Here is an 18,849-nt window from a genome sequence, read left to right as displayed (position 1 = left end):
CCAGTCACATCTGTTCAAATGAACTGGAAAGTTGATTGGAGACCCTTGTTGCTATGGTCCAATGCACCAAGACAGCTGTGGAGTATAAAGGGGTTGAATGTCTTCCCCAAGGACACAATAAGTGAGGGCACAGAAATGAAACTAGAATTTCCAATTAGGTTCTCTTTATATATCTTACACTGTGTATCTAGAGCAGGGTTGGAAAATACGTCACTCTACTCTAAACTCTCCCACCCTTGGCAGTCATGTCTAATCACACAGGTCTGTCCTTTAGTAGTGCCTGTGTGATGACTCACAATTCTTCTCAGTACAGAGCTTTACGAAATCACTACTAATCCATTGGTTTTGCCTCATGCTGACCTTAAACAAATGAACTACCAGTTATTTCTGAAGCAGAAATGGGTTTACTCAGGATCAGCAAAGTATTGCAATTTGGGATCTGCAACTATGGCAAACCACATGCAAGTCCCACCCAACAGAGAGAGGAGGATTCTTTTACAGAGGGGGAAAAGGAAGTTGGGAGGGCTGTAGTAAACAGAGTCCATTGGAGAAATTAAGAGTTCAAAATATAGTGGCTTGTCACTGACTGAGTGGTGACAGTCTCTCATTGGCTAAGCTCTCACCAGGCAAGAAGTCTTTCTTCTGTTGAGCTCTGCTATCGTAGGGCATGAGAGCTCCCCACTTCTGGCCTCCCAACTCCATTTTAATTGAGGTTTCTGTTTATTAATTTTTACACTCACAATAGTAATATAATTTAAGTAGAGTTAAATGCCAAACAAGGACTCGTGAGGCAACCCAGAGATAAACAAAATTAGGAAGGTACCACCATGTCCTACCACCATCCTCTGCCCCAACACCACCACCCTTCTCCTGGCCCTGAGCTGAATGGAGGAAAAAAAAAGTGGTTTTACAGATCTTGGAAGTTTGGGCTGCCTGGTGGGATCCGTAGCCACAGTGGGATCTGGGACCATGGAGCAGGAACTGCAGGAGGAAGGTGGAGCCACGGGCGGGATGCAGCCACCGCCAGAGATGCCAACAGCAGAGAGGGCAAGGAAATACCCTGGCCTCTCCTCTCATCTTACCCTCCAATTGCCCTCCAATAGTGCTTCCTATTGGCCAAAACAAAACAAAAGCCAGTTGGCAAGAAGACCTAGGAACAAAGTGCAGAAGGGTGAAAAGTGGGCTTGAGAGTAGGCTGATCAGCAAGGCATCATCCTGCTTGTGTGGGGTTTTATATATATATATATATATATATAAATTTTTTAGTTTTATTTAATCTATTGCATATATTGTTGTTTCTGATTGCAAAAGGTAAACATGTTTTTAATAGAATCTTTTTAAACATTAAAAAATACAAAGAATAAAGTCGAAATCAGTCATACTACTACTACCAAGTGGATAATCACTGGGATTACTGTGACATATTATTTCAGCATGTTTTTTTGTTTGTTTGTTTGTTTTTCTAAGGTACACAGGCCTCTCACTGTTGTGGCCCCTCCCGTTGCGGAGCGCAGGCTCTGGACGCGCAGGCTCAGCGGCCATGGCTCACGGGCCCAGCCGCTGCACGGCATGTGGGATCTTCCCAGACCGGGGCACGAACCCGTGTCCCCTGCATCGGCAGGCGGACTCTCAACTACTGCACCACCAGGGAAGCCCTAAAGGGTTTTTTATTACTGTGTTTTTGCTTTTTTAAAAAAAGAAATTATTTTTATTTATTTATTTTTGGCTGTGCGGGGTCTTTGTTGTTGTGTGCTGGCTTTCTCTAGCTCTGGCGAGCAGGGGTTACTCTTCGTTGCAGTGTGCTTCTCTTGTTGTGGAGCATGGGCTCTAGGCACACAGGCTTTGGCAGTTGTGGCACGCGGGCTCAGCAGTTGTGGCGCACGGACTTAGTTGCTCCATGGCATGTGGGATCTTCCTGGACCAGGGCTCGAACCTGCATCCCCTGCATTGGCAGGCAGATTCTTAACCACTGCGCCACCAGGGAAGTCCTTTTGCTTCTGTTTTTGTTTTTTAGCGTGGAACTCCTTCCAGCTGACCTCTAATATCAGTTCCTCTCCCCTGAGCCCTCTCCATCTCCTACTCCCAATGGTCTGGTGAGGACAAGGATTAGAGACCAAGGACAGTCATTTAGCATCTCTTTTGGTTGACATGGTCTTTTTCTCAAGTCTCTTCTCCTTCTTGGTCTTTCTGATATGAGCCACCAACGTCCTGGGGACAAGGAACCAACCTGCTGTATTAGTAGCATCAACAATGCCCAAAGTGTGATTGCTGAATAAGGACTCACAGCAGTAACTTCCCCATATAGTGTGTGCTGCCACGGCCTGGGTAAAATATCCTGGCCCCGACTGACGCCTCACATGAGCCTTTGATGACTTTAGTATGAAGTTCACAAGCTGTAGAATTTGCAGTCCCTGAATAATGACGACACACACTAGCTTCCAAACAACAGAGCAATAGACCTGGATCCAGGGTGAACTAATAATTGTGGCACAATCTTAGGGCTAATTCTTATGTGCTACTTAAATTCTTATCTGTCCTCAATACAGATGTCACTTCTGCTAAGAAATTTGCCTTGACTGCCCCCACGGGAGGGGGTAGAGGCCCATTTTTATGCGCTCCTTGTGCTTTCTCTAGCTTTCTTTAATCACGGTATAATGTGATCATTTATTACACATGTCTAGACTATAAGCTCCTTGATGTTAGAGTTTCTAGGTGATTTAGCTTTGCAGCCCAAAGCACAATATTATGCCTGGCATATAATTGGTGCTCAATAAAATGTTTGTTGAATTAATAAATAGCATCTCCCAGATAAAGATGATACCTGTTTATTACTGAATGCCCCAACTCTTTGAAGATAGGGAGCAAATGAATTTTAAATTAAATTTCTGCTCTCAGAAAATTGTTTTGCCTTCACTTCCCCCAACCTTTGACAGGAGATGTTTCTCAGTGTCCTCCACCAATTCACTCGTTTCAGATTTCTACTCCACACTCTGGATTTCAGGGTCTTAATTAATAGTCTTTTCTATTGAGTTAAATTTTATTGGAATATTTCTAAGCAATCATTGAAATTTGTTTTAAAAATGGCCTCAGTTAGGATTTGAACTTACAGCTTCAGTGGGGGAAAAAATGCATTGCAAAATGGAAACATTTATTTTCCCTATTCAGCTATATTTGGTGCTAGGGATAGGTAAAGACAAAGTCTTTTGCCTGAATGAGTTTAGAGTTGGTATAATTTGTTGCTATGTAGAAATTACTTCAGAACTTAGTGGCTTAAAACAATCAACATTTGTTATCTCACACAGTTTTTTGTTTTTTAAATTTTTATTTATTTATTTTTGGCTGCATTGGGTCTTCGCTGTGGCATGCAGGCACTCCCCAGTTGCAGCGAGCAAGGCCACTCTTCGCTGCGGTGCATGGGCCTCTCATCGTGGCGGCCCCCCTTTGTTGCGGTGCACAGGCTCCAGGTGTGCAGGCTCAGTAGTTGTGGCGCACAGGCTCAGCTGCTCCGCGGCATGTAGGATCTTCCTGGACCAGGGCTCGAACCCGTATCCCCTGCATTGGTAGGTGGACTCCCAACCACTGCACCACCATGGAAGTCCCTCTCACACAGTTTTGAGGGTCAGGAATCCAAGAGCAGCTAAGCTGAGACGTTCTGGCTCAGGGTCTCTCAAAAAGTTGCAGTCGAGCTGTCTGTCCATCTTTAGAGGACTATCTAAAGGCTTGGCTAGGGCTGAAGCATCTACTCCAAGGGAGCTCACTCACAGGTCTGGCAGGTTGGTACTGGTTGTTGGCAGGAGGCCTCAGTTCCTTTCCACATGGACCTCTTCACGGTGCTGTTGAGTAACCTCACAAGATGGCACCTGGCTTCCCCCGGAGAAAGTGATACAAGAGAGAGCAAGGAGAAAACCCCACCATGCCTTTATGTCCAAATTTTGAATGTCACACTGTCAATTCCACCACATCCTACTCGTTAGAAGTGAGTTACTAAGTTCAACCCATACTCAAAGGGAGGGAATTAGGCCCCCAATCTTGAAAGCAATATGAAAGAACTTGTAGAATTTTTTTTTTTTTTTTTGCAGTACGCGGGCCTCTCACTGTTGTGGCCTCTCCCATTGCGGAGCACAGGCTCCGGACGCGCAGGCTCAGCGGCCATGGCTCACGGGCCCAGCCGCTCCGCGGCACGTGGGATCCTACCAGACCGGGGCACGAACCCGTGTCCCCTGCATCGGCAGGCGGACTCTCAACCACTGCGCCACCAGGGAAGCCCCTTGTGCACATATTTTTAAACCACTGCAGTTAGTTATCAGAAAAATAGTTCAAAACATCTGAATATACACAAGCATTCATGTGTGCATTTGTGACGGTTTCCTTTTAACTTTTAAAATAACTTTAGCAATTGAAAACCTGTAAGAGATGGCATAAATTAAAGGTGTGTACTTTGAATGTCAATCCTCAAGTTTCCCTCCATTTCTTTCAGGTCCAGGAAAAAAACAATTCCTGACATTTATATCTGCAACCTGGCTGTGGCTGATCTGGTCCACATCATGGGAATGCCTTTTCTTATTCACCAGTGGGCCCAGAGAGGAGAGTGGGTGTTTGGGGGGCCTCTCTGCACCATCATCACATCCCTGGATACCTGCAACCAGTTTGCCTGTAGTGCCGTCATGACTGTAATGAGTGTGGACAGGTGAGTGAAGAGACTATGAAATATATTAACATAATTCAGAGGTGCCTGTACTTCCCCAAGGTCATCCCAACTTAAGCAACATCAGTGCCGGTTTGTAATAGCAAAGTTCCTCCTCCTTTGTTTGTTTCACTGTAGGACAGATCAGGTAATATTTTTCCAACTTTCGCAGAGGTCAATTTTTTCATGGAAAACTTAAAACACTAAACATCTCCTTTTTCCCAATCATTTTTTCGATCTCAGTTTTATTTACAATTGACTGCAAGAAAAAAAACGACCATAAAATCATGAAATATTGGAGACCAGAATGAACGCCCCACCACCACCCATCATTCTTGCAAGAAGGAAGCACAGGTCCTGAGAAGTGAGGGGATTTGCTAAAGGCACATAGAGAGTCAGTGGCAGAGCTGAGAACTGAAGTAGGTCTCCTCACTCCTCGTCTAGGGCTCTTTCTGGTAAGTTCAATGTCTCACACACCCTTGTTATCACCTAGCAGCTTAAAGGAATCAGTGGAGTAGTGGGCTCTTAAACAGCTACGAAGAGAAGTCAGAGTACCAGGAGGACCATCCTTTATACTCTTCATTATGATTGGTTAATGCAAATACTGCCGTTTACATCATTAGAAATTTGTTGGACTGTATCCCAGAACACGCCAAAGCCATATTCTCCACCCATGTAAGCTAATGTTATTCAAGGAGGTAATGGTGATGGCCAGAGCCTGTGGAACCAGTGAGTGATGGAGCCCAGTTCAGAGGCAGGCTGTCCAACTCTGGACATGGCAGGTAGCTGGCAACTACCTCACCATCTGGCTTCTTGAGGAAGCATGCAAGCTAGGATGTGCCGTGCATCATCCAGATGCCAGGACCTCCACACCAGCTCTTAGCAGCATTCCCCAAACAGAAACAAGACCTGAAGACAACAGTAGAAAGCACAACAGAGCAACCCACTTGAAATCTCTATCCACCTTCTTCCCACCCCAAGCCCAACCCAGCACACTTGGTCCCCCTTGCTCTGATCTACTTTTTCTTTCTCCCTTGCTTCAAATATATTACATATGTTAATATATTTCGTGTACAAAGACATGCATGTGTGTTGTTTTTGTCTAGCTTTCCCTAGCCATCATATGTAAATTCCACAAAGGCAGGGTCTTTGGTCACTACACTAGTGTCTGTGTAACAGTGCCTGGCACATGCGTGCTCAAAAACCACTGATGAATGAATGAGTGAATGTCAGTCTTGAGGGCTGTGTTAAATTTCCCTGAGTCCATCAAGGACTCTTTCCTGAGCTCTGCCTCTCTTACCCTTCCAAGTGGGCCTTTGGGGTCGGGAAGGGAGAAGCAGTTCTTCAGATGGATAAACAAAGGAATAGTAGGTTTCATATAAATCATTCCCTGGATCATTATTATTCAGTCATGAATAATGATGGTAATGTTTAATGCAGTTTTTATATCCTGCTGCTTTTCTACAAAAGAATTATCAAAAATATGTAGAGTACACTTCTCAACTTATAATTAGCTTCACATTTTTTAATCTGCGCGCTAGGTAGGTCGATCTGGTTAGCTTGATGCCACCAATGCTGATGGCGTGTGGAGTAAAGCCTGGTGAGCTTGCCGGGGTTCCAACACCAGAGCCCGGCGCAGGGCAAGAACCACCGCAGAAAAGCAACCTAAAGTATAGTCCTCACCATCGTGATACCATTCTCAGGAGAAAAGCTTCTTCAAACCATGTACATACCATGAAGGCAGGAGAGTATCGGCTTTTTCTTTAAAGAGGGGAAACTGTACCCCTTCTGTAAACCTCTTACTGCAAATAAAGTGAAAGCACATTGTCTGCCTTAGAACAGACCACAGAACATTTCCTAATGTTCACAGGTTTTTTATGAGTGTATGTGTGTGTGTGTGCATGTGTATGTTACACAACTGAATAGTGTGTATTTTTTTTTAACGTTATGGACACAGAATGCTAAAATTTTACTTTCAAATTAAGACACTCAGACCTTTATCCTTCTCCCTGCCCTCACCTTAGAGGATCACGTGGCCAGAGACAAATAAAGATTTTGTAAAACTGAACCTTTCCCCCAGCCCCTAGCATTTCTTGCAGTTCTAACTCTACTAAATTCACAAAAATTCAACAAAATCTATAATTCTGTAAAACAGAAATGAAGTTTCTCTGTAATGCCAGCATTAAATGTCAGTGCCACCAGTATGCCTTCTTGTTTATACATTTAAGTTATTTGAATTGTCAATTTAATGGATCATAAATTTCAAGTGTTTCCCATAACTCTTTCATTTTTCTTTCTTTGATTAATTAATAACTGCAAGTGTGTGGAATATTTTAAGAGAGGGTTCCTACCTTTAAAGCAATACAAAACAATTCTATAAACATCCAAAATATGAAAAATATTTGCCTCCAGGTGAAAGCTACCTAGACTTTCATTAGTGGTTACTTTCGTAAGTAAATATTCTAGAACAACAACAAAGTCAGTAAGTAGGAGCCAAAATTCCCCATTCATTCATTTAACAAATACTCATTGAGCACAGACCGTATGCCAAGAACGATGCCAGACACAGGAGATACAGCAGCATTAAACTAATAGCCAAGGCTCCTGCCTTCATGGGGCTTCCATTCCAGAGGTGTAGACAGACATTACACCGTGAAGAGTCACATGGGTAAATGTGTATTTCCACACAATGATACCTACTAGAAGGAAAAGTAGAGTTGCCCCACAATCCGCATTTATAGTCATGGGCCCTCGTATACAGTGAGTGGTCAGGGGAAGCTTCTCCGAGAGGGAGACCTTAATGGGGACTCAGAGTAGGAACAGGAGGAAGGAGAGGCACGTCCTGCCAGGCGGGTAGAACAGCATGTACCTGACACTGAAAGAGACAGAGTCTGAAGGCAGGCCAGGGAGAGACTGACACAAAGTTCAGCCTGAGTGACAGGGAGGGCCGGAGGGAGAAAGACATCAAGGGTCATGGTGAGAATTCTGAATTTTATCTAAAAGACAAAGAAAGGCCATTGAAGGGTTTTCAGTTGGGGAGATGATGAGAGAAGATTCCCTAACCGATTGATGCCGTGACTCCATCATCTTTCATCCCAGACAGAATGATGGCAGGGCTGCTGTACAATCACTACCTCATTCCCTTCCTCGGCAGGAAGGGAAGGGAGCCTTCTCTCCATGGCGACAGGTAACGCAGGTACAGTGTGGGGAACGAGGGGTGGCTGAGGCACCCGGGGTCACAAGCCTGTCCCTGCACGGCAAGGGGTCCCCTAACTGAGGGGCAAAACGTCCTACCTCTTGTGCAAAATTGAAAGAGCAAGGAAACAGAGAATTTTCCATTTTCATAAATTAAGTCGCTCTACAAAATCTTGGAGAGAATTAAAGGACCATTGGCCACATTTGACATTTATTTAATGTCTACTAATGCTGCTTTCCTACACCCCCGACCACCAGCAAAACTGTGCTTTCTCAAATACCTCCTCTGGATCTGAGCTCTCTTTTTCATGTTTTAGCTTTCAGCTGTGTCTGAAAAATTATTCTTGGATTTGCTGGAAGACCAAATATGTTTGATATATCAGGATTTCAAGTTTGATTAATGATTATCCTTTTTTCTGGATCAAAATAGAGAAAAAGAAAAGGAAAGAGAAAACCCCTTCCCCATGAAATTAGTCCACATCCCCCCTCCAGCCTACGTTGCCTGAGGAATTTGTATTGTCTGCTAGTCACGTTTGTTAATTCTCACTGTGATTTCTGTGAACTGAGCCTCCAAGAGCCTGGGGGACTAACTCTAAAGCCATCTGAGCAAAATGTCTGTCCCAGGTGCCTGAATCTCATGCTGAATCTCATTCTCCCACCAGCCAACGCACTTTCCTCCTTCCTGTCCTACATCAGCCGCCGTCCCTCCTGTCCCACATCGGTACACCCTCCCTCCTGTCCTGCCCTCCTGGAGGAAATCCCCATTCAGGGACAGTTTTCTAGAGCCTCCTGTGCAAGGGAAGCACCTCTGTAAAGAAAAAGTTTGCACGGCAGAATTTTACCATTTTCAGGGTCTTCATGTAAGTGACAGCTGTGTATCAGTAAGTGGTTTATTCAGACTTACGGGGTCAAGAATTGTTTTCTCTACAGGTACCAGCCATCTCTTAAAAAATATAACCTTCTTTCACCCTGATAGAGGTGTGCTTCAGGGAGGATCATAATACTAATAATTTACTCTTGTCATGAACCTTTCAACCTTGGAGCTCAGTGCTTTTATTGATTGTTCCCAAACCCTTCTTAACCGGCTTTGCAGGTACTTGGCTCTCGTCCAACCGTTTCTGACTGACGAGTTGGAGAGCAAGGTACAAGACGATCCGCATCAATCTGGGCCTTTGGGCAGCTTCCTTTATTCTTGCATTGCCTGTCTGGGTCTACTCGAAGGTCATCAGATTTAAAGACGGCGTTGAGAGTTGTGCTTTTGATTTAACATCCCCTGACGATGTACTCTGGTAGGTTGTTAAAACTTAAGAAAAATAGAGTTGAATTAAATCTTGAAGTGCTTCAACCTCCTTGTCAACACGTGAGCAACTGTGCAGTGTCCCTGAGGATCCTCTTCGGCCCAGTCTCCCCACTTAGTTCTCTGCTTCCCACCATCAAGTTGATAGTTTGATTTTAAGGAGAGGGTAATCTTGGGATTCTCTGGTGGCGCAGTGGTCGCGAGTCTGCCTGCCGATGCAGAGGACGCAGGTTCGTGCCCCGGTCCGGGAAAATCCCACATGCCCCAGAGCAGGGGGGGGAAAAAAAAAAAAAAAAAAAAAAAAAGGAGAGGGTAATCTCTAGAAGAAGATTCTGAGTTTAATCATGTAACCTCAGTGGATGCAAATATATTTAAATGTGGATTTTAAAGATCCATGGCAGCCAGATTCAATTCCTATTGAATTGCAATCAAGGATTGAACAGCAATCAAGGGAGGGACAGACTTTCCAAAAGGGTCTAGGAGTTATGAGACTCAAACCTTATCAATATGCAGCTGGAGTTTGGTTGAGCTGCGTCCCTCGAAAAGATACATCCAAGTTCTAACTCTCAGTGCTTGTGAATATGATCTCATTTAGAAATAGAGTCTTTGCAGATATAATCAAGTTGAGATGAGGTGTACTGGATTAGGGTGGGCCCTAAATCCAATGATTGGTTCCTGATAAGGAGAGTGAGATTTGAAGAGACACAGAGAGGATGCATGTGAAGACAGAGGCAAAGACTGGAGTGATGTGTCTATAAGCCAAGGAACACCAAGGATTGCCAGAAACCACCAGAGGCTAGGAGAAAGTCCTGGAGCCCATGCTCCCTCCCCAAAACCTCAAAAAGGAACCAACCCTGCCAACACCTTGATTTCAGACTTCCAGCTTCCAGAGCTGTGAGACAGTAAATTTCTGTTGTTTTAAGCCATCCAGTGTGTGGTAATTTGTTACAGCAGCTCTAGGAAACTAATACAGCAACCAACACAGTCATTTATTACATTTTAATTTGAAAAGAAAAATTAAGTCGAAATTTTTCTGATTGAAATTTTGAACACAGCATTAGAATCTCTAACTAAGACTTTACGATCGCCTGCTAAGGGCCAGGTACTGTGCTAGGTGCTTTTTACATACATTATGGCAAGTCAGTCTGGCAGACCCCTTTTTCCCAGTCCACCACTTGTCAAATAGATGAGTCATTTCTGCATCACACAGACAGAGTCTGAGAGGGATGGAGGTAGAGGCCCAGGAAGGCTACGAATCCAGCAACAAAAAAATCTCCAGAGGAGGGCAACGTCGATACCATGATTGTTTATTCGTTATTTCTCACTACAGCACTGGCTCCACTCCCAGACAGAAAGCGTCAGCTCATCTAAAGGTGAAATGATAGTTAATCACCGCGGGCTGATAAATTAACCTGGCCGCACCCGGTCTGAAAGGAGGGCAGGACCTGAAGCTCACTATATGGCTACATGACTTCGGCCTGTGTCATATAAGCAGAGACTATTTTGCAGCGACAGCTGTTTCTGCTCTTTTCGGTGGGTTATGGTAAGGGATATTCTGAGGTTCTGGTCTCTGTTGTTCCTGCCAGAATTAAGTCCTTACGGTGAACGGAGACTGGGACTAGTGTGCTACGTTCAGAGACCCTCTGGCTCCGGAGCGCTCTCTCTGCCACCCTGTCCACACCCACCCAAAGCCAGCTGCCGTCTTCCACACAAGGGTTTTGCCCCGGAAGGAGGATACCCGGTGTCTGGGTAGAAACGGAGTTGGCCCACCCAAGGGTTCCCCCTGGCGGAGCACTGAGAAAATGACCGGCTGATTTGACAACAGGTCCTCTTCTGTGCCCTTTGAGAGACCATCTGGAGTCTCAGTTACAAGCGTGGGCTCTGGAGCTGGCCTGAGTATCCGGGTTCAAATCTCACCTCTGCCACCTACTAGCTGGGTAACCTTGGGCAAGCCGCTCAACCCCTCTGTGCCTTAGTTTCCTCCTCCGTAACACGAGGATGCTAATGGCATCGTACTCCAAGGGATGCATAGATTCAATGGGTTATAATAGGTAAAGCACCCTCAATATAGTGTCTACTACATAACAAATGCTACCCGTTGCCTGTTGTTGTTAATAACACTAAATATAATGATAATAAGCATCCTCACCCACTCTGCAGTACTCAGTAGCATTGGCTACTGAGAAGAGCTGGCTAGAGAAGAGTCATTGTCTATGAATAATGAAAAGCAGACCTTCTGTATGTGAAAGTACCCAGAGAGCCTTAACTTTTCCCCCAAGCACTTTCATTCTGGGCCCTGAAAAATCACAGAATCATAAACTGTAAAAGTCAGTTCCTAGCGTTGTGAATGTAACAGTCATGTCTTCTCTCTCATTTTACAGGTATTCTCTGTATTTGACAGTAACAACTTTCTTTTTCCCTTTGCCCTTGATTTTGGTGTGCTATATATATATATATATTTTTTTTTTTTTTTTTTTTTTCTCTCCCGTTGCGGGGCACAGGCTCCGGATGCGCAGGCTCAGCGGCCATGGCTCACGGGCCCAGCCGCTCCGCGGCATGTGGGATCTTCCCGGACCGGGGCACGAACCCGTATCCCCTGCATCGGCAGGCGGATTCTCAACCACTGCGCCACCAGGGAAGCCCTGGTGTGCTATATTTTAATTTTATGCTATACCTGGGAGATGTATCAACAGAATAAGGTTGTCAAATGCTAAGTGTATGCCTTATTTTGTTTTATTGAACAATTCAGAGATCTAAGATATCTACAATAGAAGCTTAAGCATTAGTCACTTGAAACATGCCAAGCTCAGACACATGGGCATTAATGCCTATATAAGGCATTTTCTGAAAATAAGTCATGTTCTGAAGCCGCTATTTGAGGATCTCTCAGTGATAAATATTGTAATCACTGATGTAATGGTTTCATAAAAATGTAAACAGAACTCAAGACTCTGTTTAAAGAATAATTTTGTATTTGCCATCAGCATTGTTATTTAAATGTTTTATTTGTACATTTTGCAGAGTTGTGTACATATGTAAATATCCTAGATGTTGTGTATATTTTATAATCTTTTAATTTTTGTGGGTTTTTTTTTTTACTGTAGGGGAGGAGGATCTCATTAATATTTGAATACTTAGAACAAGGATTAATTAGGACTAAATAAAACCAAAGACTTACCTAAAGACAATAAACTTGGGAAGGACCTTTAATGATACTTGTCTCTAAAACTATATGAATAAATCTAAATTATTTTCCACTTGAAATTGTACATATAAAGTTGTTCAAATGAGTCAGTGATTATACAACATGTTAGGTTAAAAAATCATTATTAAAATTTGTGTTTAGAATAAATTATTGTATTTTTTTGAGAAGACAAGATTGTGGGGTTTCCCCACACACCATATGTAACACTGTGAAGATATTTTTTAAAAGAATATGTGAAAAATGTAACCACCATTAGTCAAAATTTGTGGCAAACCCTGGTACCAAAGGTTTAGGTGTTCTATTAGCCCTTGACATTTTTTCTGACTTCTTTAAATTCTTTGGAATTATTACATTATTAAAGAGTGGGCTATTTAGAATGGGAAAGAGAAGCAACCACAGTTATAGACAAAAATTAGCTTCTAAATGTATCATGGGTGAGAAGGTTGAAATGGAATCATATGGAATATTATGACATCGACAGCTGGAGAGGACACTTGAACACTTTTAAAACAGTTCTCCAAATCAGATCACTTTGCTTCCAACACTTTTCTCAAAACTGCTAAGAGCATCTTATAAAACAAAGTTCATATTGTCCAGTTAACCCTAAAAATGCAATAAGTTAGAGGAATGATGGTGCCTACCCTGATGAACTGCAGAAGAATCATTATCTTAGAGTGATTTTCAGCTGCCATTTCCCAGGCTTATTTATCTGCTTCAGCTATGTCCCAGAGAAATGTCTAATAAATGTCTAAATATGAATAACATGATGAAATTGGGGAAATTTAAGTATTTTTTATTTTAGAATAATTTTAAATTGACATCAAACTTGCATAAATAGTACAGAGAGTTTCCATATACTCCTCACTCCAGTTTCCCCATTAACATCTTACCATGTTGCATTTGTCAAAACAAAGATAATGGCATTTATTTAGTACACTACTATTAACTAAACTCTACTCTATATTGGATTTCACCGGTTTTTCCATTCAAGTCCTCTTTCTGCTCCAGGATTCAATCCAGGGAACCACAATGCATTTAGTTGACACATCGCCACAGTCTCCTCTGGTCTGTGACGGTGTGTCACTCTTTCCTTGTTTTTCATAACCTTGATAGTCTTAAGTATTGTACTTAAGGAGTACTGGTCAGGTATCCTGTAGAATGTCCCACAGTTTCAGTTTGTCTGATAATGTATCACAATTAGACTCTAAGGGTAAGGTAGTGTTTACGAGGTTTCTTCATTTCAAAATGTTTTTTGCACTCTGTAAGGAAGCCAGTCTAGCCTAGTGGAGGATGAGAGGTCACCTGGAGGAGAACTGAGGCACTCCAGCTGGTAGCCAACACCAACTGCCAGAAGCGAGTGAGACCATCTTGGACCTGACAGCCCAGATGACTATCCAGCATTTATAGTCATGTGAGTGATGCAGGTGAAAGCAACGGAGAAATCACCCAATCAATCCACAGAATTGTGGAAAATAATAAATCGGTGATGTTTTAAACCATTAGCTTTGGGGCAATTTGTGCTGCAGCAACATGTAACTGAAATGGCATCCATGAAAGTAAAAATTAATAAACTGGTCCGGGCTTCCCTGGTGGCGCAGTGGTTGAGAATCCGCCTGCCGATGCAGGGGACGCGGGTTCGTGCCCCGGTCCGGGAAGATCCCACATGCCGCGGAGCGGCTGGGCCCGTGAGCCATAGCCGCTGAGCCTGCGCGTCCGGAGCCTGTGCTCCGCAACGGGAGAGGCCACAACAGTGAGAGGCCCGCGTACCATAAAAAAATAAACTGGTCCTCGGTGATAAAAACAATTGTGAGTCTCTGAAGTGTTACAGTTATTATGAATCTTGATTCCTTCCTTTCTTCCTTCATTCTATAAATATTTATTGAGCACATAGCATATTCCAAGTAATATACTAAGTTTCCGATATAGATTGACAAACAAAACATTTTCCTGTCCTTGCAAAGTTTACGATCCAGCTAGCATTAAAAATGCTAACACTTTTGTCAATGCTTAGACACAGAGCAGCTGTGAAATAATTTCTCTCCCATTGATTTTATTCTAAAGAAACAGTTATTGCATTGAACTCAAAAGGTTGAAAGTATGAGGAAACTGTTGTTCTATCTCTTTTTTACTTAAAAGAGTAGATATAAATAAATTGTCTACAGAGATGAAGAAAACAGATGGATTTGAAAATTCAAGCTCACACTGAATATAATTAACTTGGAAAGAGAGAGAAGCCAAGGACGCCTGAGATCTTAGGTGCCTGGGAGACAGGCAAAGAAAGGGCTAACTTATTTTTAACATCACAGTAGTCTCAGCAGTAAGGAAAATTCAAACTCCATTAGTCTCTGCAGAGGTGAAAGAGCAAATGAAGAAAGAAAAAAAAAAAATGTGGCTATTGGGGAGTAATTAACATTTTGACCCAGTTGCCAGCCTGAGTAGGTGTTAGCTGCCACTGCGCTGCGGATTAGCAGAGCTTGGTTTCCTAGGTCATTGCAAAGGCAAAGGTCTTATGAAGCACTCTGGGTATTGTTTACTCTTTGATTCTGAGCGAAATACACCTGAAGAGATAAATGGGCTTATTAAGCAAAACCTTCAGCAGGAATGGAGGGTTGCCTTCTGCACCAGAGGGGCCTTATTTGCATACCCAAACAGAACACTCAGGGATAATGGATCAGGCAGATAACAAGATGACCTCTGGCCTTGAAGGGCTTGATAATAGTCATGGTCCCAGATCACCATGATTGAGACTTAAATAGAGCCTGGAGTACAAGGCCCTTCACCATGGAACCCCAGCAGCCATTCCCCGCTTGGAATTCATTTGGTCAGTCCTACACATGGAGTAGACATTCACAAATCCATGCTTTTTTATGTGCATTAATTCCTTCTATCTAGAAACCCTTTTCCCTTCCACCTCACAAACTCCCACTCTTTAGACCCAATTTAAATGTTATTTCTTTATACACTCACCCCAAAGCAAGCCAAATTTTTAAAATTATATCTCAATATAGCTGTTTTTAAATTTTATTTATTTATTTATTTATTTATTTAATTTCTATATCATCCTTCTTTTATTCCTGCTACCTTCTTAAACTTTAAAAGAGATTTAGTGCCTGATGGGCTAACATTTATTTTGGGCCCTTTACAAAGAGAAACAAATAGAAATAGTCTGTGTACCTTAGTTGATCATAATCTCTTATTTTTGAAACCGAAGTTATTTTTATTTCTTGATTATAAAAGTAATTCACACTCATCATAAAAATTCAGATAATGTAAGAATTTGTTCTATCATAAAGGAATTTGACTGGGACCCAAAAACAAAACAATAAAAATATTCTCCAATGCAAAATAAATTAATTATATAAAAATAGCTAGTAAATTTTTTTATAACAAAAAGAAATGAAAGCATAAAAGCAACAGTGCTATTTTGTTTTTGTTCTTAGAGCATCTAACAATTTACAAACACTTTTAAATACTTAAACATACAAAGTTAGGTTACTTCTCCTGTTGCTATATTCTTTTTTTATTTTTTAACATCTTTATTGGAGTATAATTGCTTTACAATGGTGTGTTAGTTTCTGCTTTATAACAAAGTGAATCAGCTGTACATATACATATATGCCCATATCCCCTCCCTCTTGAGTCTCCCTCCCAGCCTCCCCATCCCACCCCTCTAGGTGGTCACAAAGCACCGAGCTGATTTCCCTGTGCTATGCGGCTGCTTCCCACTAGCTATCTATTTTGCATTTGGTAGTGTATATATGTCCATGCCACTCTCTTCATCCCAGCTTAGCCTTCCCCCTCCCCGTGTCCTCAAGTCCATTCTCTACATCTGAGTCTTTATTCCTATCCTGCCCCTAGGTTCCTCAGAACCATTTTTTTTAGATTCCATATATATGTGTTAGCATACGGTATTTGTTTTTCTCTTTCTGACTTACTTCACTCTGTATGACAGACTCCAGGTCCATCCACCTCACTACAGATAACTCAATTTCATTTCTTTTTATGGCTGAGTAATATTCCATTGTATATATGTGCCACATCTTCTTTATCCGTTCATCTGTCGATGGACACTTAGGTTGCTTCCATGTCCTGGCTATTGTAAATAGACCTACAGTGAACATTGTGGTACATGACTCTTTTTGAATTATGCTTTTCTCAGGGTATATGCCCAGTAGTGGGATTGTTGGGTCATATGGTAGTTCTACTTTTAGTTTTTTAAGGAACATCCATATAGTTCTCCATAGTGGCTGTATCAATTTACATTCCCACTAACAGTGCAAGAGGGTTCCCTTTTCTCCACATCTTCTCTAGCATTTATTGTTTGTAGATTTTTTTTATCATGGCCATTCTGACTGGTGTGAGGTGATACCTCATTGTAGTTTTGATTTGCATTTCTCTAATGATTAGTGATGTTGAGCATCCTTTCATGTGTTTGTCAAAGCAAGCCAAATTAATCATCCCTGTGTTGGTACTTACTACTCTGTGGCTTCTTTACTATAGCATAACCAGCAATAGCATTTGTGTATTTGTCTTACCCACTACTTTGTGAGCTCCTCAGACACTGTAAGCCCCTTAGATTTGTCTGACTCATCTTGGTACTGGTGGTGCTTAAGTATGTATCACATTACAGGTATTTAAGAAACATTCAATTGATGGAATAAATAAATGAAGTAATTTATGAGAAAGGAGAATACTTGAAGGGATGTAGGGTATGTGTGTATGTCTGTGTCTGTATGTGTGTCTGTGTGCATGTGTTATGTGTATATATATTTGTATTTATATCCATAGTCATAGTGTGGAAAGATACATATCTAGACGTTAAGAAATAGGAAGATTTCTCAGATAAACTATAAGAAGACTTTTGTGATTGAGATGGCTTACAAATCGCTTTAAACATCTTCATTTCTTTTTATGATTATAGTTTTATTATAATGAAAGGATCCAAATTAGAACCAAAGGAAGAGATACGTATGGAAGAATTTAGAACTGAGAGGGTTCCAAATGTAAACTTTTGTGTCCTCAAGAATGTGTTTCCCTCCTGGCATCAATGTGTGGTAATACGCAGCATATTGCCAACCCAAGAAGCTCATCCACATGCTTTGTATAGTCAAGAAAAAGCAAGAATTCATTTCTTTATCTGAATGTAGTAATAAAGCACTGGCACATCACTTGTGTGTTAAGGTACTTGCAGACATTTTATCTTTAGTTAGGTCTTAGCAAGGTTTTTCTAAAAGGCAACTGACTTGTACTCCTCAAGATTTCATGTGAAAAATATTTTTTTAAAAGAGATTAAAAGATTTAATGTTGTTTCAAATGCCTTACTGCAAATCTATGAGAGTGATATTTAATAAGGATACAAGTACTTAACTTAAAGCTTGCACCCCGTAAACCAATTTCTAAACCTCAAAAATGCCTGTTGTATTTTAAGATCATTGAAGGTTCAAAGTATAACCTTTTCAAAATTATACAGTTACATCAGGTATCAAGTGGGAAATACTCAGTTGTCTTTTTTTTTTTTCATAAATCAAATTCCCATAAATGTTTTCAAACAAATAATCACAATTTCTAAAGACAGCTGGTTCTACCTGGTATCTTCTCTACATAAATAATTTCTTTCTTGCTTCCCTAGAATTATGATAATTTGATGATTTAAATACATTCTTGCAGTCAAGATATGTTTTTAAATAATGTTTAGTTTTTCTCTAAGTTTATAAGAGTTACAAAAATGCTCACTGTAGAGATTTTGAAAAACAAGTAATTTTCTTCAGAAGAAAATAAAAATGATCCCAAATTCAGTAGTCCAAGATAATTATCACTGATATTTTATTATAATAACATTTCATTAGAAAAATAATATAAATAGAAAATTTAGAATTAAAGAAAAAATAAAATATAATATAATTTTTCTATATTAGATTTTTCTATGTATGTATGTTATCTTACAATTTGGACAGTAGTATATATTTTTAAATAGAATTTAGGTTACTCCCAGTTTTTTGAGATTGTAATTAATACTGCAATGGACTTTGTATGTATCTGTCTGAATTTTTAACTACTTTTTTTTGAACAGATGTGTAGAAGAAAACAAATAGATCAAAAAAAGCACTTACTTTTGAAAACTCTTAATACGTGTTGCAAAGATACTTTCCAAAAACTTGCCACCATGAAACCTCCTACCTGCAATAGATGAGAGCATCTGTTTCCCATCTCCTTCATAATATCCAGTAATATTATTTTTGTCTCTGCTAATATGACAGGCCAAAGTTGTTTCTGAATGGTTTTGTGATTTCTTTGATTATGAAGTGAAGTTAGGCATTTTTCACATGTTAATTGGCCATTTGTTTTTCATTTATTGTGAATTGAGCTCCTTGAGGACAGAGGTGTTTGTCCCAAGATCCCCCATGTCTGCCACATTATAATCACTCAATAACTGCTGTAGAAAGAATGGTATTTTCATATACTTTGACC

General features: G+C 41.2%; 1 protein-coding gene across 1 annotated transcript; it reads left to right on the top strand.

The window, feature by feature from the left end:
- The first annotated feature begins 969 nt into the window (after positions 1–969).
- On the top strand, positions 970–11,890 carry MCHR2 (melanin concentrating hormone receptor 2). Its single transcript, XM_059083180.1, is given in 7 exon segments — positions 970–1,047; positions 2,896–3,028; positions 4,474–4,687; positions 8,973–9,000; positions 9,002–9,168; positions 11,558–11,614; positions 11,812–11,890. Coding segments are annotated over 7 exon segments (756 nt in total).
- The last annotated feature ends 6,959 nt before the right edge of the window (positions 11,891–18,849 follow it).

The sequence above is a fragment of the Kogia breviceps genome, chromosome 13 (genome assembly GCF_026419965.1).
Source record: "Kogia breviceps isolate mKogBre1 chromosome 13, mKogBre1 haplotype 1, whole genome shotgun sequence".
Classification (NCBI taxonomy): domain Eukaryota; kingdom Metazoa; phylum Chordata; class Mammalia; order Artiodactyla; family Physeteridae; genus Kogia; species Kogia breviceps.
The sequence above is the reverse complement of the archived record's forward strand: the minus strand, read 5'-3'. Positions and strand labels throughout refer to the sequence as shown.